Genomic DNA, 18,579 nt, shown 5'->3' on the forward strand with positions numbered 1-18,579 from the left:
ACACACACACACTCAATATAATTATGTATTATATACTCTCTTCAAAGCTGGAAAAAAAGTTCTCCCACTTCCACTGGAAAAAAAACAATGGAACATTGCTTTAATTCCACCATCCTGAATATTATTTCAAAGGAAGCTTCTCCCCGAATTCAGGTTTACCAATTCCAAATCAACCAGACATTCCAATGTTATTTTAAAGTATGAGGTGAAATTCTGATTTGTGTATGTCTGTGGACTCACCTTTCAGATTTACACACTCCAGAGAAGCAGCAAAAGTTTGCTCTTTTTTAGAAGAGTTAGTGTAAAACTCATTTCCAGTTCGATTGTGTTGACGAATTATTTCTTCAACCAGTGACAGCAGACTGTTAATATCTGTTTTGGTGGAGTCCACTTCTATCCTTGGAACAGGTCTTCTCATGACCTTATAGAGTGACTGTGCTATCCGTTTGATGTCCTGAAAAAATATTAAATAAATTCATAATACATTATACATTACAACAGAGAGATGAAACTATTACAGGTCATACTCTTAGAGAATGACTTGCCTTTATCACAGTGTCAGGTGTTATTTCCCTGTGATTATTGTGTGAAGGCTGATTCGGAGACACTCGTCCAGTTTTGCCTTGTTTTTTGGGATCTATCTTTGACTGCTGCTTGGAAGATGATTTAGACATTTGCTCTCTTGGTCGAGCATTTCGGAAGATACTCACAATGAGGAGATTGATAGGAAACATGATAATGGAACTTTGGACACCAATCATGACCTGCTGCCAGGTGAACTCAATCTGACCTGTAGCCCATGCAAGGACAGAAATGATATTATTATGAATGTAAATATGCTTAAATCAAGTACAGTTTTTTAAAAATTGTCTGGTTTGTTTTAACCATTAATGACAAAACTGCTGCTAAAAATGACATTGTCTACTGTTTTAATCAATTTGTGTACTGTGATGAGTCTATAATGGCATGATAAAGAGCTAACATCTCTTACTCTGTACCTAAGTGTTACTTTAGCAAGCCATGTTTGAGTACAGTATTCTATAGTTACATGCAGTACGGACTGAATAATAATGGACTGAATGTACCAAATGAATAAGGATGTTCTTCTTTGGGTATAAGAGCTGAAGTTAAATGATGTATGGTATTTAGATGAATGTTTTATTGGTCATACCCAGATCCATGGTCTGCTCTGAGGGATCTGACGGGATACCCCAGAACATGATACTGGTCAACATGGTGCAGAGCAACAGCGAAAAACAGCAGGAGACACGCTGCACTCGTGTAAAGTTACTACTTGGGGGACGACTGATTACAGAGAACCAGATGTGACCATCACGGAAATCTTTCGCAGTCTTCATGAAGAACAGATTACTATAACATTTAAAAAAATTTCATTAAACAATAATGAGAAAATAACTTTTTCTTACAAATCTGTTTTGCATCTACATACCTAAACCTTTTCAAGTCCATCTCTGTTGCTACAGGGAAAACTTTATCTAATGTACATTCTCCCAAATCAATGGACAACCATGAGTTGCAAAGGAAGTGCCACTTCTGCCCTGTCTCCAGGTTCTGTACCATGACCTTGTTAACGTACCTGTGACAATTCCAAAGACATTCACAGGAAGTAATGAAATTATATAGGCATGCCTCCAAGAAATCTGACAAAGTACTATGTGACACGCTCTTATTTTACCAAGCAGGATGCTCTCCTGAATTGTCGTGCCACAGCCTAATATTTTGTAGCTCTCCCAGAGAGAAAGGGGTGGTCAGCAAGAACATGTCCAGTCCTCCCCTTTCAAACACTGGCTTTTCAGGGTCAGTCAAATGATGAGGTTCACTCTCTCCCTCTGTTCCTTGTAGAGTCACTGTTACCTGGAGCATTTTTATGGCAGGGTTAATAATGTGACAGGGTTATTGCAGGGTTAATAGCATTTCATAATGTTAAATGCTACAACACTATTTCTGGATGATACTAACCTGAGAAGAGGTGGAGGCCCCACGACGATGTCCTGTGTTGATACTCAACAAGTAACGATATTCAGCTAAGGGATCGTTGTCCTCAAGAACTGTGACCTTCACCTTTAAGTAGACAGATTAAACAAGGAAGTTCTTTTAGAAAATCTTTTAGATTTTTTATTTTTTGCTTCAAGTGAGATATTGAATCTCAAACTGGATTTTCAAGAGAACCAGGTTTCTTAAAGCAAACCTTGACTGCATCCTGACTGTCTTTTCTTCTTGCCCACATCACAACCACCAGGTAAGCCAGGATGATGGCACCTACAAAACACACCACCACTGGGTTGTTGACGAAGGTGGCAAATAGTTCAGCAGTGCGGGAGACATCAACGACGTTGGGCATGACGAAGAAAGAGCTTCCAAAAAAGGTCAAATGGGTACACAGGCATTGAGTAACCAATGTTGTAGTGCGAGGGCCAACCTGAAAAAGGTAAAGTTCTAACCATAGGGTCTTCTGTATACATTACATGCTTATTTAGTTTAAAGAAGCATTCACACAAAGAGGGATTGCAGTAATAAAATCACTGTCTTAAAAGACATTAGGGCCTTTCGCACTGCCTTCGTTCTAGAAATAGAAGTACAGTACTAAAGTACTGGCATGATTTCGCACAAACTATTTCCCAATACCATTTGAAGGGTTGCATCAGTGTGTACCAAGAAGTGACGTAAGCTAAACGACAACGACGTTATTTCTGCACAGTGTTTAACAAGGGAAATGGAGAACGCCATAGACAAAATCTTCAGGTAAATGCAGTTCATAAAGAAATAAGTTAATACAATGTCTCCACAGTATATGTTTTAAATCATGGAAGGTGAGGGCGTTTTCGTATGCATTTAGCCAATCATTATACACTTACTGTACGTCACTGATAGTTCCTAGTACTTTTTTGGACCCTTATTTAAAGTAGAAGTTAATTTAGTTCTCCGAAAGACCTTATAAATAGTTTGACTTACCCTACAGCCATCACCACTCCAGTTGGCTTTTCTATCATCCCAGTACAAACAGTGAGCAGCAATGGTTGTGATGAAAACTGAGGCATTTGTCGAATTCACGCCTGCACCAACAACAGGCCTCACCAGAAGGTAGTAAACACCTACTTCTATTGTCATCTCTGTAGGGTTAAGCACCCATGTGTACATTTCCTCTGCACCACACAAATATAACAGAATACTTTTCAGCTTCTTGCAAAAAGCATTTAAATTTTTTTGCTGAGGTTTATATTAGATCATAACCTTCAGAGTCACCATCTTGAGGTAGCTGGATCTGAGCCTCATAATTTGTATCATTAGGGTACTCCTGAAAACCCAGGAGCAACTGCAGAGGTGTCTCTTCTGAAGGGTCTAGCTTGAAAACCAGAGATATATTGGGTGCAGTCACATTAATGACCACGGTGCTGAAGTTTGCCAATTCCAGTAGAGTTTGGTTAGCCTCTGCCACCTCTGTCCTTGGTAAGAGAATCTAGGAAATGAAGAAGATGAGTAAGTGCCAGATGTTTTATGTTTACAGTAGCCAGGCTTTAAGCTTTTTTTTCCTGACAATCTTGTTACCTCAATTTCCTCCGTGAGGTTTGCCACTGGAATCACAGACCCATTCATTTTAGTAAGAGAGAGAGACCCCACTGATCCACTGATCTGCTCACCATCATTTAATGAGAATGGATTCATCCCAAAACTTGTCATCTGTGAGGTTAAAGAGTAATTTAATATTACAAAAGTCTCATCTTTAAATCTTACCTGACAAGTAGGTCTTTCAAGGTTGCCTGGATGGGTGAGGTGTCCAAGGCATGCATCCTCTTGTCCGTATATTCTACATCATATATATAGTACTCCAAAAGTACAGCAGAATTTTACAATCCAAAAATGCTTTTAAAAAATAATTCCAACCAGATCAGTCAGATACCTAAGTTTCAAAGACCCCACTTCAGCATGACCATCCACAATTGTATTGCACATCATTAGGAAGATCAGATCCATCCTAAATGACCATGCTGCACAACTCTTAATAAAGGCTCTTGTAAATTCTAGGATAGACTACTGTAAATGTTTTTGTGGCTGATGTCCAACACGTACAATCACCAGAGGGCACTCCTTACTACTCCTTTGGCATTATATCACAAACTATATTTCCCATAAACCTTTGCCTGAACTCATTGTTGTGTGATAACATCCACCTTGCTTGCTTTTGAATTCTCCTTCCTCCTTGTCCTGGCACACCTGTAATAGGTGGAATGATCCTCACAACCTTATCCAGACAAGCAAACCTAATAATATTCAAGTAATATGTAATGTAATTTTCCACCTAGCTGCATCCTGCCGATGTTGACTTCAAAAGAAATGCTATGCTTTTACCATTTTTATGTCCTTCCTCTCTTGCCTCCTAATTATGAATCACTAGTCACTTTGCATAAAAATGACATTCGAAATTACATATGCTGAACTAATAAATGTAAATTTGATCAACTAGTTAAACTTCCTATAAGCGAACAAAGGTTAAATTGTTACTCAACTCACCCGTACATCTACTGGTTCATCTGGAGACACAACATCAGAGCCCAGAGATGGGAGGATAAAACTGGCAGAGCTTTTACTCTGAATGTTAAAGGGCTGTTTCGAAAGACCATCCAATGATATTCTGAAAGCAGAATTAGTCATTTTATTGTTTGGGTCACAAAATAAAGACCCCATTAAATGAAAATTGTGCGTTTTTGCTTTTAGTTAATGTCAGCCATTTTGGGGGCTGTGTATATGGTTCTGTACAAATACATTTTTAGAGCATTTACATATTGAAAATTAGCATTTATTTTCACTTTAACCAAAAGTATCACTAAAGGTTTCTCCTGCGTGGAAAATACAATAAAGTGGTCTCATATTGTAGGGATATGTTAAAATATAGGTTTATGATTTAAAACAATAAATTCCTTGATCTACCACCACTATTTATTTACCTGTTAACATATAAACCAAAAACTGAAGTGCTGAGTATGGTGGGCTCTTCGTTCACCTTTTTCTCAGCCAACAAGGCACTTTGAACATTGTCCACAGTATTTAGTAAGTGACTGCAGATCTCATTCTGTATTAGAGTGGAATGGAAACAATGTTAAGAATGATGGTTTACAGTCAGAATACGGAGCAGGGCATGAGTATTGTCATGTACCTGCTTGGAAGTACTAGAAGAAACCTTGATGATGTTACTGACAGCATCAATTATTGGTGTAGATGCTTGCAGTATCTGTTCAGAGAACTCCTTACCAGAACGCGTCAAGGAAACCAAGGATGTACTGAGGTTTGTAAGCAGATAACTAGCCTGTAACTATAGCCAGGAAGAATGAGTTACAGGCGTGGACAAAATTGTTGGTACCCTTTGGTCAATGAAAGAAAAAGTCACAATGGTCACAGAAATAACTGTTATCTGACAAAAGTAATAATAAATAAAAATTCTATAAATGTTAACCAATGAAAGTCAGACATTGTTTTTCAACCATGCTTCAACAGAATTATTTAAAAAAATAAACTCACGAAACAGGCATGGACAAAAATGATGGTACCCCTAGAAAACACTGAAAATAATGTGACCAAAGGGACATGTTAATTCAAGGTGTGTCCACTAATTAGCATCACAGGTGTCTACAACCTTGTAATCAGCCATTGGGCCTATATATATGGCTCCAGGTAATCACTGTGTTGTTTGGTGATATGGTGTGTACCACACTCGACATGGACCAGAGGAAGCAAAGGAAAGAGTTGTCTCAAGAGATCAGAAAGAAAATTATAGACAAGCATGTTAAAGGTAAAGGCTATAAGACCATCTCCAAGCAACTAGATGTTCCTGTGACTACAGTTGCACATATTATTCAGAAGTTTAAGATCCATGGGACTGTAGCCAACCTCCTGGACGTGGCCGCAGGAGGAAAATTGATGACAAATCTAAGAGACGGATAATCCGAATGGTAACAAAAGAGCCTAGAAAGACTTCTAAAGAGATTCAAGGTGAACTTCATGCTCAAGGAACATCAGTGTCAGATCGCACCATCCGTCGTTGTTTGAGCCAAAGTGGACTACATGGGAGACGACCAAGGAGGACACCATTGTTGAAAACGAATCATAAAAAGCAAGACTGGAATATGCCAAACTACATGTTGACAAGCCACAAAGCTTCTGGGAGAATGTCCTGTGGACAGATGAGACAAAAATCGAAGTTTTTGCCAAGGCACATCAGCTGTATGTTCACAGACGAAAAAATGAAGCATATCAAGAAAAGAACACTGTCCCTACTGTGAAACATGGAGGAGGCTCTGTTATGTTCTGGGGCTGCTTTGCTGCGTCTGGCACAGGGTGTCTTGAATCTGTGCAGGGTACAATGAAATCTCAAGACTATCAAGGAATTCTAGAGAGAAATGTACTAGCCAGTGTCAGAAAGCTTGGTCTCAGTCGCAGGTCATGGGTCTTGCAACAGGACAATGACCCAAAACACACCGCTAAAAACACCCAAGAATGGCTAAGAGGAAAAAAATTGGACTATTGTAAAGTGGCCTTCTATGAGCCCTGACCTCAATCCTATTGAGCATCTTTGGAAGGAGCTGAAACATGCAGTCTGGAAAAGGCACCCTTCAAACCGGACACAACTGGAGCAGTTTGCTCATGAGGAGTGGGCCAAAATACCTGCTGAGAGGTGCAGAAGTCTCATTGACAGTTACAGGAAGCGTTTGATTGCAGTGATTGCCTCAAAGGTTGCGCAACAAAATATTAAGTTAGGGTACCATCATTTTTGTCCAGGTCTGTTTCATGAGTTTATTTTTTTAATAATTCTGTTGAAGCATGGTTGAAAAACAATGTCTGACTTTCATTGGTTAACATTTATAGAATTTTATTTATTATTACTTTTGTCAGATTAAAGTTATTTCTGTGACCATTGTGAGTTTTTCTTTCATTGACCAAAGGGTACCAACAATTTTGTCCACGTCTGTAGGAGAGATGTATTAATCTCTAAATTTGATCTAAATTTACCTGCACGGTTCAAGATTACCTGAGCAGTGTCTGTCAGCTCATGACCCTGTGTGGTAAGGCCTGCAACCACATTAGCACTCATCTGCACCTCGGCTGGATTCTTCGGGGGGAAGGAACTTGTGGCAGCACTCAAACTCTGCAACATCTGCTGTCTTAGCTTCAGTGAGAAGATTTGGTTAACAGATGGGTATATAAAGCACTTCTGAATGTGCACATTCCCTATAGGCTACCTCTTTTTTGACACTGTCATGCTGTCCTTCAGGTAGTGCGTCATTCAGTCTGTCGGATACAGACTGGAACATCTGTGCCAGTGCAGCCCCAGTGAGTCGATCCTGTTGCTGCAGCTGAGACACCTGGTTGGAAACCAGAGACTGGAGATCTCCAACTGTGTGATTACTACTGGTGTCCTTTACCTGGAACGTGATGCACAAGTTTAATTTCCACAATTATGTCATATCTGTCATTCTTTTTTCTGTATTTCATTTTTTCTGTCTGACTTATTCTGACTTCAAATTTACATTGCATTTCTTTATAGATTCAGCGCTGTTTACATGTAATCATCAAATCAAATTTATTTTAAAAGGTTTATTTTTTTTTTAATATCAGCCAATTTGCATCATTTAGCATTCATCCCATTTGCATATTAACAGGTTATAAAAAATTGCTATAGTCATCATTCATGTTCTACATATTTTTTTTATGATTATTGATAATTGATATATGGTTTCCAACATGTTTGGTCTTCTTTTGCTGTAAAAACATGTACTTTCATCATTATTTTTCATTCATCTATAATGTTTGATTATTACAGGAAAACTAAATAACCTAACTACCAAAAATTACTTTGATATCTATTGATATTATCAAGTATAAATTAGTATGTAGACTCCAAACTTACTGTGACAGGGTTGAATTAGATTGCTTACAAAATTGTACTGTGTAAAACTATAGATAAGTATTTATATAAGTCTGAACATTTTGGTTGGTTATTGAAGAACAAGCATAAAAATGTAGAAAAGACAAACTTAACATACAAATAACGTGAAAAAAAATGTATCTTCATTGTTAGTGTTACAAATGGCATGAGACAGGTTTATCTTCAATATTTGAGACTATTATTATTATTATTATTATTTATGTTTGCTGTCAATTCCTCTATGCTGGCTGCTCACTGTGTTGTTGCAGATCTGGTATATTGTGCCTGAAGTGGAAAAAATATAATGTCTTAAAACTTGGCAGTGATTTAATCAATTTCTGAAGGACAAATGGCACAATTTTCCGAGAAAGAACCATCTGTCTAATTAATTCAGCTGAACTGCATTAAAGTGTGTGTTTTTTTTAAAACTTGCTTTTGGAAAGATGCTCATCAACTTGATGCTCATACGAACCCGAATGGTTACAGCAGTGTCAGCAGTAACACCTGCTGCGTTCTTAACCGAGATCATCACCGCCAGACTGTAGTTGTTATGTTTGTTCCCTAGAGGGAGGTAAAGCGACTCCACCGTGGGCTCGGCACCACAATAAAAATAATTACCTGCAAAATAGGTCAAAGTACAAGACGTTAACCTTTATACGCACATGTTGATTTTACCTTTATCAGGAAGAGCCAAATTTAGAATAAAAGTCTCAGTTCTCACCCTTGCCCGTTTTAAAGCAGAATATACAGGACTCAGATTTGCAAAAAGATGGATCGACGGAGCAGCTGATCTTAAAGGGAGAGAGAACGTCACCCACAAGAGGGCTAATGATGCAGGAGGGAGGCGTCACAGAGTTGAGAGATTTGTCAGTAGTGTGAGATGATGGTGAGACAGTGGTCAGCAAATGGGGCTGGACCGATGTATCCTCAGTAGATGGATCAACAATTGGAACAGTGTATCTAGCAGATCCAGATAAGCTGCCTTTGATAGCTAGGAGAAAACATGTGTACAAGATGTACAACGTGATTTGGGGTTACACTTTATTTTTACGGTGGCATCGTTACAGTGTAATTACACAAATACAGAGTAAAATCAATTAGCGTGATGTACTATAGATTTAGGGGTTGGTTTAGGGGTTGTTAAATGTAAGGTTACACTTTACCTATTAGTTGCTTATTAGCGTGCATATTACTAGAATATTAGCCATTTAGCCATGACCTTATTATACATGCCTACCAAATGCATAAACAACTACCTTAATAACTAATAATAAGCAGCAAATTTAGAATTTATCATTTTTTATATCATTACATCACTTGATCCTCTGCAGTAAATATGTGCCGTAAGAATGAAAGTCCAAACAGCTGATTAAAATATTGAAGTACATGTTTAAAAAGTTTTTCATCTTTTTTTTTTACTTGTAAATGGTGTTTAATCTGTGCATATTTCTCTCTTGATTCAGATGTGGCAACTTTTGCACTGGGGAAAACCGTGTTGCGGATTAGAGACCGTTATTTAAGCCGGGAAACAAAAGTTTAATTTAAAATAACTTAATAGGTTTATTGCAAACGTGAAGCTTTTCTCATCACAAGACATTAACTGAATCATGTGGATTACTTATGGATTACGGTTATGTTTTTCGTCATTCTGACGGCACCCATTCACTGCAGAGGATCCATTGGTGAGCAAGAACATTTTTCTTGACCAATTTTTATTTTTAGGTAAACTATTTCTACTAGTTTCTAACTAAGTCACATTTAAAAAAGTATGAATGTCACTGCATTATATAATATCTAACTAAATAGCATATATATTTGTATTTATAGACAGCCTAAACACTTCCCAAGAAAATGAATAAATTAGTTAAAATAGATAGGGTCTCAGTCAATGAAAATAAAAAAACTATTATTAAAAACACAGAAAAACTAGGCACTTTCTAGTTATGAAACTAGTGGAATACACTCATAGTTAATGTGACTACCTAAGCCTGTGGTTTATCTGGTATACGCCTGTGTGAACTTCATGACCGCAAGTAACCAAATTTCTTTGCAGATTCTGCTTGTTTTGATATTTGACTATCTGTGCAATGAAATGTATATATATATTTTAAGTGTGCAGGCTCATTTTAAGATTTATGAAACCCACCATAAACCACCACTGTGATATCCTGCTTTGCGTTTCGTAGTGCATCGCTCTCTATGGTAAAAGAGCTGCTGCCCTCCGCCTTCTGTATCAGTGGCTTTTTCACTGACTCTGAGTAACAGTGTCTTAGCAAACCCTGTGACAAGATAATGCATTAGATGGTATTTTAATACACCGTACAAACACATTATGTCATATGTCTTTTACGAAAAAAAATTATGCTTAATCACATTGATCGTGTACTTAAAAGTATGTTTTTAAAAGGAGTACTTAAGAGGACACGTTCAAGACTTTGTTCACGTTCACATTCATTTTTCATGCTTTTAAAGTTAGTATAATACTGTGTAATTGTATACACATTACAAAGACAGTAAGCTACTTTTTCCACCCTGCGGACCACATGCAAACTGAAAAATCCTCGAAAGACTACAGGCTTAATGACTGACATGTCACAACATAAAAAACACTCACAGTAAAATCATTTTCGCTCTCAAAGTACCAAACAATTTTCTGACATCCTTCACACTGCACTTGTAGAGTCACACTCTCAGCGACGTTCACCGGACTGCAGTTGGAACAGCTAAAAAGTAGGAGACAAAGTATACACCACTAAGTAAGCTACTTAGAACTAATGAAAACAAGACCGCAGTCGGTTTCATGCTTACGTAACAGACAGCTTCATATTCTCTCCAGGAATGACAGTGATGCATCTGCTTCCAGACCGAGTGAAACCATGTGACTTGGTATCTACAGTATACACAGAGAAACTGTATACTGGTGGAAGACAATCTTTGGATATCTCATGATCTCTGTGTGTCACTTCATCAGGACATGGGCAAGCCTCATCTACAAAAAAAAAGAAGAAATTTTTTTTTTTTGTGTCCTGTAATGAATGTTACATGAATTAATTCAGAAAAGATAAACAAGATGACAATTTTTGGCTGGTCACATTAGTGCCTGATGGTGAATGTCCTTACTACACACATTGACAAAAAGCATTATCCGATATTTTTTATCTGCCGACAGCTGTTCAAAAGTATACACGTGCCTGACGACCAGCAACATTAAAGCAGACTGAGCAACCGCTATTGATATAAATGATTACGCTAACTAATTTATCCAGGTATTATAGACCTACCTGGATTATGAAACATTATTTGTGAATTATGCAAGAGTGGTACTTACGGCATCTCCAGATAGATTTGTCATCCACTAATCCATCAACATACAGCTTGACACTGGTGGTACCGATGACTGGGACTTCTGGATCTACACTGATCTTTAGATTATTTTCTCTGACAGTTCTCGCACGCTCACTGATCTGTAGAAATAGGCGTAATAAGATAATAAGAGATGTGTAACAGATGCACTACATATTTAAAACCAGTTAAGCCCTACTATATGTGAAATACTACAGAAAATACTACTGAAATACTACAGAAAATCATTTAAACCATTATGCAAAAACATGTATACAGTAAAACACTTACAAAGATTGTGTATTAGGCATTATTGCACTGAAATAATGCTAAAATACACATTATTTATAAAATACATGCACATGTAAAGTCATCATTTTATGCTTAACTTTCATGTGATATGTTCTGATAACAGAAAAGTATAATAACTATACATTTGTTATGTTTACAATAAAGACACATAATGTGATAACTAACATTAACTAACAATCGGCAATATATTTGGTAAAATATTAATTCATATTTGTTAATTATAGTTAATAAAAAATACAACTGCTCATTGTTGGTTCAAGTTAGCTCAGATCCATTAAGTTATAACTGACATACCTTTTAGTTTTAATAATGTATTAGCAAATGTTAAACTAAACTGATTTTTAGTTACTAACGGGACTTTGTTGTAAAGTGTTACTATTTAATGTTTTTAAAGGAAATATCAGAAATACATAAAATGTTCCTCCACCTTTAATAAGTAGTCTTAGCACAAAATAACAATTTAGACTTAAACTTAAAAGCTCAAATAAATCATTTTTGTGTAGAAGAACCAGTACAGACTCAAACCAATATACTGGAAATGACGCACTAAAGTTATTTCTGTAGTAACCTGCAGTGAACATTTTATGAATAAGTATGAATAAGTACCGAATGCTTATAATGAAAATGTTTTGGCAGACTCTGGATTGCATACCTCGTCTCCTTCATGTTGATTCACTGTTTCGTTCTGACATTTCACTGTTGTGTTTCCACCATCCATTTCCATGCTTGAGAAGGAATTCTCTGCTTTGACCACCACATTTAATTTGCCTGAAAAATGAAAAGAGAGAAAAAAATCAGTTTGAAGAAGCTAAAAGCAATGCGATCTCAACATAAGGTACGTTTTAACCTCTTAAGACCCTGCATCCTCATATGAGGACATTATATTGATTTCATACATTTCCTCAGGACAATGTGGCCAAAAGCATGTTTATTATACATTTTGGGAGACATAACAAATAAATAGAGAAATGATATTTCTGTGAAATGATATATTATTATGAAAATTATTACTCCCATTATTACACTTCTTTTTTCATTATATGTTGCCCTAAAAACACATTAATATGCAAATTTGATTGAGTTTATTGATAGTTTATGACCATTTTACACACATTTTGCAGAAAGAAAAATGGTATATTAAACAAGTCTGTTATAACATAGTTGAGAATCATCTTTATACAAAGAAAAACGAAAAATGTATTGGTGATTTTAAAAATCAATTGCTTTTGCCTATGCATGCCAATTCATGTCTTTTTTATTTTAAAAGAAATTGACGCGTAGCAAAACCTATGGATGAAATATCATTTAAAACTTTTTTTCACATTTTGTCAATTATTTTTAATGCTCTAAACAATGTAAGCACAAATACATTTTTCTCAAGACATCTGAAACCCTATTAAAACCATACTTTTTAAATGAAATACCCATTTACTTTCGGCCCTCTAGTATATGTGTAAATGAGTAAAAAAAAAAAAGCAGTACCTTGTATTGCGTTTGAGATGGCAAAAACCTGTGGTCTTCCGTGTAGCATCTCATGCATCTCGGAAAAGGTGTGATTGACTGCAGACACCAGAAAATGCAGTTGTGCTGGAGCCCCCTGAGCCAGAGATACATTGACATACAGGGCATGGACCACACACTGCTCATGCTCAGGTTTCACATCCACCATGAGGCCTTCCACTGGCTCCACCAAACACAGCTCCAGGACAGTGGAGAGGTCTTCCGCCGTCACTCCATTAAGAGCCACAACAGTAATCTGGTGGCAGCCTGGTCCCAGCTGCTCCTGTACTTCTGGAGATACAGTGATGTTATGTGGAACAACCCCTCTGATAGCGGAAGAGGAGGCCAGCTCTGTTTTTCCATGCTGAATTTTGTACGTTACATTTGTTCCTGGAGGAAGAGAACATCGACTTTCTAAGTTATGTCATTTAAAAGCACTATAAATATTTCTGACATCAGTTGTGTGGAAAATTTAAGCGTATGTTTTAATAAAATCCCTTAGGCTTTAAGGCTCTTCCAAGAACTACTGACCCAAACTTTATCATCAGCATAGTACATGTGTAATGTTCCTCACAATCCTAAGTAAAGGTGCTATTTTAATTCCTTAGTGGAAACAACCAAAACAGAAAGGTAAAAAAGAAGGGTAACACTTTATATCTATAGACGTTCTACTAAAAGTAACTTAACCAGCAGCCATAAGAGTAACTGTCAGCTTTATATTTTTATTCAGTGACGAAAACAAGGAGAAGATGCTCAATGCTCAGCGAAATGGGTGGAGCTTGATGTTCAGCCCCACCTCTCTGTGTACAGTGGGAGGGGCTTGAAGGTCTAGCCACGCCCTAACCATTAACTGTGACTCTGCCCCCTACCAAAAAGATACACAACCTGTCTTAACTTTTGGAGAGGAATTGCACAGACACTGAACATAAATTAAACTTGTCGAGCACTGTTTTTGCATGCTGTCAAATGGAGTACACAAGGTTGCGTGTTTGACTATGTAATGCACTGTATACCTTATGCTTTTACATTAAAACTAAAATATTCTATATCCATATCAAGTTGCAATAACATCATAGACTCTAGAATTCCTCAGAAACTGCATAGAAACACCTTAGCGACTGCATAGCAACTCACAGGCTACCTAAACTGTAAACATGCTCATTATATTTCCTTTATATTTCCTAACAATAATAATAAATGCTTATTTTTACCTGCGTCTAATGTCACTTGGATTCTCAGAGGGTTATTATAAAGAGCTTTGCAGTTGGAATGGTCTGTGGATTGATTCATGCTGTGGCACTTTATGGTCCCAAACTGTCCGAGGGGTTCCTGGATAGTGATGCTCCTGTAGGCGGTCACATGCCACTCACTAGTGCTGCACTCTACCGTGAGAGTATATACTCCAGCACGGCTGTACTTATGCACCACATTCTCCATCCTAAAAAGAGTTTCCACAGTCAATCATGTCAGTCATTCATAATTCTATTCAATGTGCACGTGCTGTATTTGCAGAGAATTATACGTTAATTACATAAAGCCAACATTAGTGTACTTAAGTAAAGTACACTCTAATGATTCCTTGCATGCGCATAACAGTGCAGAATGGATCTTTCTGCATTATGCTGAAACTGTAATGTTATTAGCAGCTATGATGGGTTGTTGTAAGATGCAGAAGGGCAACACTCACACGTCTGGACTGTAATTATCAATGACGTGTCCATCCCCAGCATTCAGTGTGCACGTGAGGTTGCCTTGAAATGGATGCAGCAACCACTTCACTGTGATGGTAATGTTGTCAAAGACAGCAGCCAGCTTTCTCATCAGCAGATGGAGAGCTGATAACAAGCAGTGCGCGCATTATCCTCAAGAGTTAATATTATAAAATGCAAGAAAGTACTTGTGAACATGCGCGATTCAACGTTGGGGATTATTTATATGGCTTTTAAACATGGCCAAACTTTTGCGTGTGCGTTTCAGGTAATGCTTACGTAACCTAAATGTTCTTTTGACCAACATGTCTAAATATATGGAGAACTGCGCAACAGATAAGCTGCCGGTCACGCTTGAATCCATGCAATCAGACACGTAGTGGGGTAATAAACACGTCTAAAGGCCAGAGTATGTAATACATGAGAGACAATAACGCACCATATTATCAACAGCAGATACGCGTTTTTATGTAAGGAAAATGTAGTGTTACATCATGTGTCCTAATGGGCGGGAACAAAAGAGTTCTGACCATCTTTGCAGTGATATTCCACAGCCAAATAGCTTCCCAGCACAGGGCACGGCTCGCCAAAAGATGAAATATCAGCAGCAGCCTGACACACCTGCAGTCCGTGGCAGTGCTCTTGACAGAAAACAAACAGAATAGTTTTACATTCGCTGTGCAAATCATCTGGAACGTTAATCACTATACGCTGCTGAACAGACAGTTGCGCGTGCTCAAATTCACCATCCCTCTGTACATACTGAACTCAAGCATTTGGTTATAATTTTCTTTTTATGGTTAAGAAGCATGTAATCTGATAGTCGTTGAGTGCTTTTGTAAATGGTGAAGGAGCTTTTTGCACTGCATTGCACTCCATCCGAAGTCTGTATGTTCTCCAATAATAATACACAGTATATGGGTTCGGGGCTAAAACATAAAACACTTTTTCATAAAATAAATCTTAAGCGACAAACCTAAATTCATGTTCTTTATTGTTTATGTAGCTTATACTAAGGATAGTGTAAAAAAGGTATGTGTAAAATAATTTGATAATCATAACTGCCAATATTTTTTTTACCATGACTGTAGTTCTCTTGAAAAAACTGCATGCGTGCATATAAAGCTTTTTTTAAGATCGCATGGGACATCGGAGTGTTATATACTCATGGGAAAGTTTCACTGGATGTATACCTGACACAGTATCTACTATATCCACCCAGCTGCACTCCTCCTGCTGTGGAGATGTCTGTGAGGGAGCGTGGCTGCTCCTGCAGTAATGCACCGTTTTCCTGCCGTAGAAGCTGTCATCAACCTCTATCACTTGACCGGAGCCGCACTGAAGCGTAGCGTTATGATCAGCGCAGGCTAAAGAGTGTCCAGACTCTGGAAAAAAACAATCAAACACACGTTCAGACTAAATCAAAAAAAAGCTGAGGAGGAAAATATTCTCACATAAAGAAAGAGACCAACCAAACTCACAAATGAAGTAGAGCTCCAGGCTACAGTTACTGGTGGTTTCCCACTGAAATCCACAATCTCTCTTGATGTAGCCGCAGGTCGCATTTAGCGAGGGCTCCTGAAGCCAGTTGGAATAACTAACATCCGAGCCATCTAACCAGGACAAGGGACCTGAGAACAAAATAACATTTGCATTTTGTTACACATTTTGTTTTCATGCTTCAATATCTGTAAACAGTGTGGAATGACTAAATACTGTTGACTAATATTCTTCCTCACTATTAAAAAACTTATATGCATTGCTAAGAACTTCATTTGGACATCTTTAGGGACCGTTCACAACGCTAGGCTATCCATCAACAGCTTTCATCAACTATCGCTTTATTTTGGCTGAGCTTTCGATGTTGTTACGGACAAGGATGAAGCTGGTTGATTCTTGATACATGGCCCTTGGTGCGCTTGTGGCGTTCTGAAAAGTTGAAATGTTTTTATCGTAAAAGACGTCACATGTGTACGGCACCTTAGTATTCTGACTTTTTTGCATCCTCAAATTACAGATTTTCAAATAGTAGTTAGTATCTTGGCCAAATATTGTCATATTATTAACAAACCATATGTCAATGGAAAGCTTATTTGTTCATCTTTCACATTACGTATAAATTTCAAAATATTGACCCTTATGACTAGTTTTGTGGTCCAGGATCACATATAACTACAGTGCTGGACTTAAACAGTGCAGCAAAGACTGCCCTGGTGCCTACGATAGCAGAAATACAGACTCATCTATCACAAAAGGGGCCAACGGCAATAAACACTGCTTTTGCCTGAAAAGGTCTTTGTAAAGCCGGAGATTGGTATCAAGCCACAGACTCATTAACAACCTGCTGCTCTGTAGAGATAACAGAAATTAGCTGGTAATAATGGTGGTAATGTTATTATGTAGGTGACTCAAAAATAGTTTGTCAGTGTGCGAAATGCAGCTGACAACAGAGATAAGACATTGTAACAGTGAGTGTCCTCTCAGCTTATTCTCATAAAGCATCACTGACAACCAGGGATAGATAAACAGTATACAAAGAGTATGCAAAATCTTTTAAGTGCCATTTGAATATAAATAAAAGTAATCTAAAATAAGTCATTTTATCAGGCTCTTACGTGTAGGTTCAGTACTTTCTCTTTAATGGCAATAAACTGGCTCTTTCCATTGCCATTACAGTGAAATAACTGAACATACACTTATAGGAGCCTAAGAGAAAAGCTAATTTTAAAAGAAAATGATGCATGTGTGTGTATACAATGTTTATGTATTAAATATATTTATATAAAATTTGCGTGAATAAATATTTTCGGAGCATATACTGTATTTGTGTGTGCTTATACATACTTAAGAAATATACACAGCACACACACATCTATTATGTGAACAAAAACTTTATTTTGGATGTGATTGTATGACAAAACACAATTTTTATGTAATTTTGACAACAATGTATCACCCCTTCTATTTAAAGCAAGTTAAGTTTCTAAATGAAATGTAATGATTTATTTAATCGCTAGAGCCATAAACATTATATTGGTTAAACACTAAATACTTTATGTTGTCTTTAGAGGCATAGTAAGGAAACGTATAAACATACAGCACCTTCAACAGCAGCAGAGTCCAGAGTGAGGTTGGCGGAGGCAGGAGCGAGTCCTATCCACCAGTCCATCTCCGACTGCAGGTGTTTTTGTAGAAACTGCTGGGTCTCATCGTTCTGGATGAAAGCTAGATGCCCGCCGCCTCGCTCACACCAAGCCTGTGCGCTGAAGAAGCTGCGCTGCAGAGCCACAAACTCATAGCAGGAGCTCTCAAAGGCCTGCTGGTGCTCTGGGCACGAAGGAACCTCCTCGTCATCGCTCCAGATTGAGATGACGTGAAAACTCAATATTAGGAGCAGTGTGTAGAGAGTGTGATTGTTCATCTTCATCCTACCCCTGAGCAGTCTGAGTCCTCTGTATTTAAAGGCCACTGATGTCCTGCCCCAAAACAGAGTCTGATGTCATCGATATACTTCGGTCACCAACAATGGCTTGATTGCTTGATGGCCGGCCTTTGGGATGTGCTCTTAGATGCATGAACACAAAGGATCCCACTGCATTGTGCCCCTCAGGCCCTGATATAATATAACACTGTCTACATCCACAGCCTGGGAAGAGAGAGATAAGACGGGTGTTGAATCGGAAAACCAAAGCTGGCATCTGATCATCAGCCACAATTTGAGTGGTGCAAGGATGTGCACAAAGCATTATGATACTGTCACGATTCCCAGGGCATTGC

At 37.8% G+C, this 18,579-nt stretch overlaps 1 protein-coding gene across 1 annotated transcript in view; it reads right to left on the reverse strand.

The window, feature by feature from the left end:
* pkd1l2a (polycystic kidney disease 1 like 2a) overlaps positions 1–18,223 on the reverse strand; it is a 25,526-nt gene extending 7,303 nt beyond the window's left edge. Inside the window, exons 1-29 of the mRNA XM_043243584.1 lie at positions 17,905–18,223; positions 16,275–16,433; positions 15,996–16,187; positions 15,333–15,443; positions 14,781–14,928; positions 14,305–14,531; positions 13,076–13,483; positions 12,246–12,361; positions 11,268–11,403; positions 10,748–10,928; positions 10,554–10,662; positions 10,086–10,218; positions 8,661–8,930; positions 8,412–8,557; positions 7,254–7,436; positions 7,043–7,180; positions 5,174–5,329; positions 4,965–5,089; positions 4,531–4,651; positions 3,568–3,699; positions 3,253–3,478; positions 2,974–3,164; positions 2,210–2,440; positions 1,981–2,082; positions 1,697–1,875; positions 1,451–1,597; positions 1,172–1,371; positions 546–790; positions 241–454 (exon numbers count right to left, since the gene is read on the reverse strand). Of these exons, the coding sequence (XP_043099519.1) occupies positions 241–454; positions 546–790; positions 1,172–1,371; positions 1,451–1,597; positions 1,697–1,875; positions 1,981–2,082; positions 2,210–2,440; positions 2,974–3,164; positions 3,253–3,478; positions 3,568–3,699; positions 4,531–4,651; positions 4,965–5,089; positions 5,174–5,329; positions 7,043–7,180; positions 7,254–7,436; positions 8,412–8,557; positions 8,661–8,930; positions 10,086–10,218; positions 10,554–10,662; positions 10,748–10,928; positions 11,268–11,403; positions 12,246–12,361; positions 13,076–13,483; positions 14,305–14,531; positions 14,781–14,928; positions 15,333–15,443; positions 15,996–16,187; positions 16,275–16,433; positions 17,905–18,223 (5,245 nt within the window). The remainder of the gene's footprint in view (positions 1–240; positions 455–545; positions 791–1,171; positions 1,372–1,450; positions 1,598–1,696; positions 1,876–1,980; positions 2,083–2,209; positions 2,441–2,973; positions 3,165–3,252; positions 3,479–3,567; positions 3,700–4,530; positions 4,652–4,964; positions 5,090–5,173; positions 5,330–7,042; positions 7,181–7,253; positions 7,437–8,411; positions 8,558–8,660; positions 8,931–10,085; positions 10,219–10,553; positions 10,663–10,747; positions 10,929–11,267; positions 11,404–12,245; positions 12,362–13,075; positions 13,484–14,304; positions 14,532–14,780; positions 14,929–15,332; positions 15,444–15,995; positions 16,188–16,274; positions 16,434–17,904) is intronic.
* Positions 18,224–18,579: the final 356 nt, after the last annotated feature.

The sequence above is a fragment of the Puntigrus tetrazona genome, chromosome 7 (assembly GCF_018831695.1).
Source record: "Puntigrus tetrazona isolate hp1 chromosome 7, ASM1883169v1, whole genome shotgun sequence".
Classification (NCBI taxonomy): Eukaryota; Metazoa; Chordata; class Actinopteri; order Cypriniformes; family Cyprinidae; genus Puntigrus; species Puntigrus tetrazona.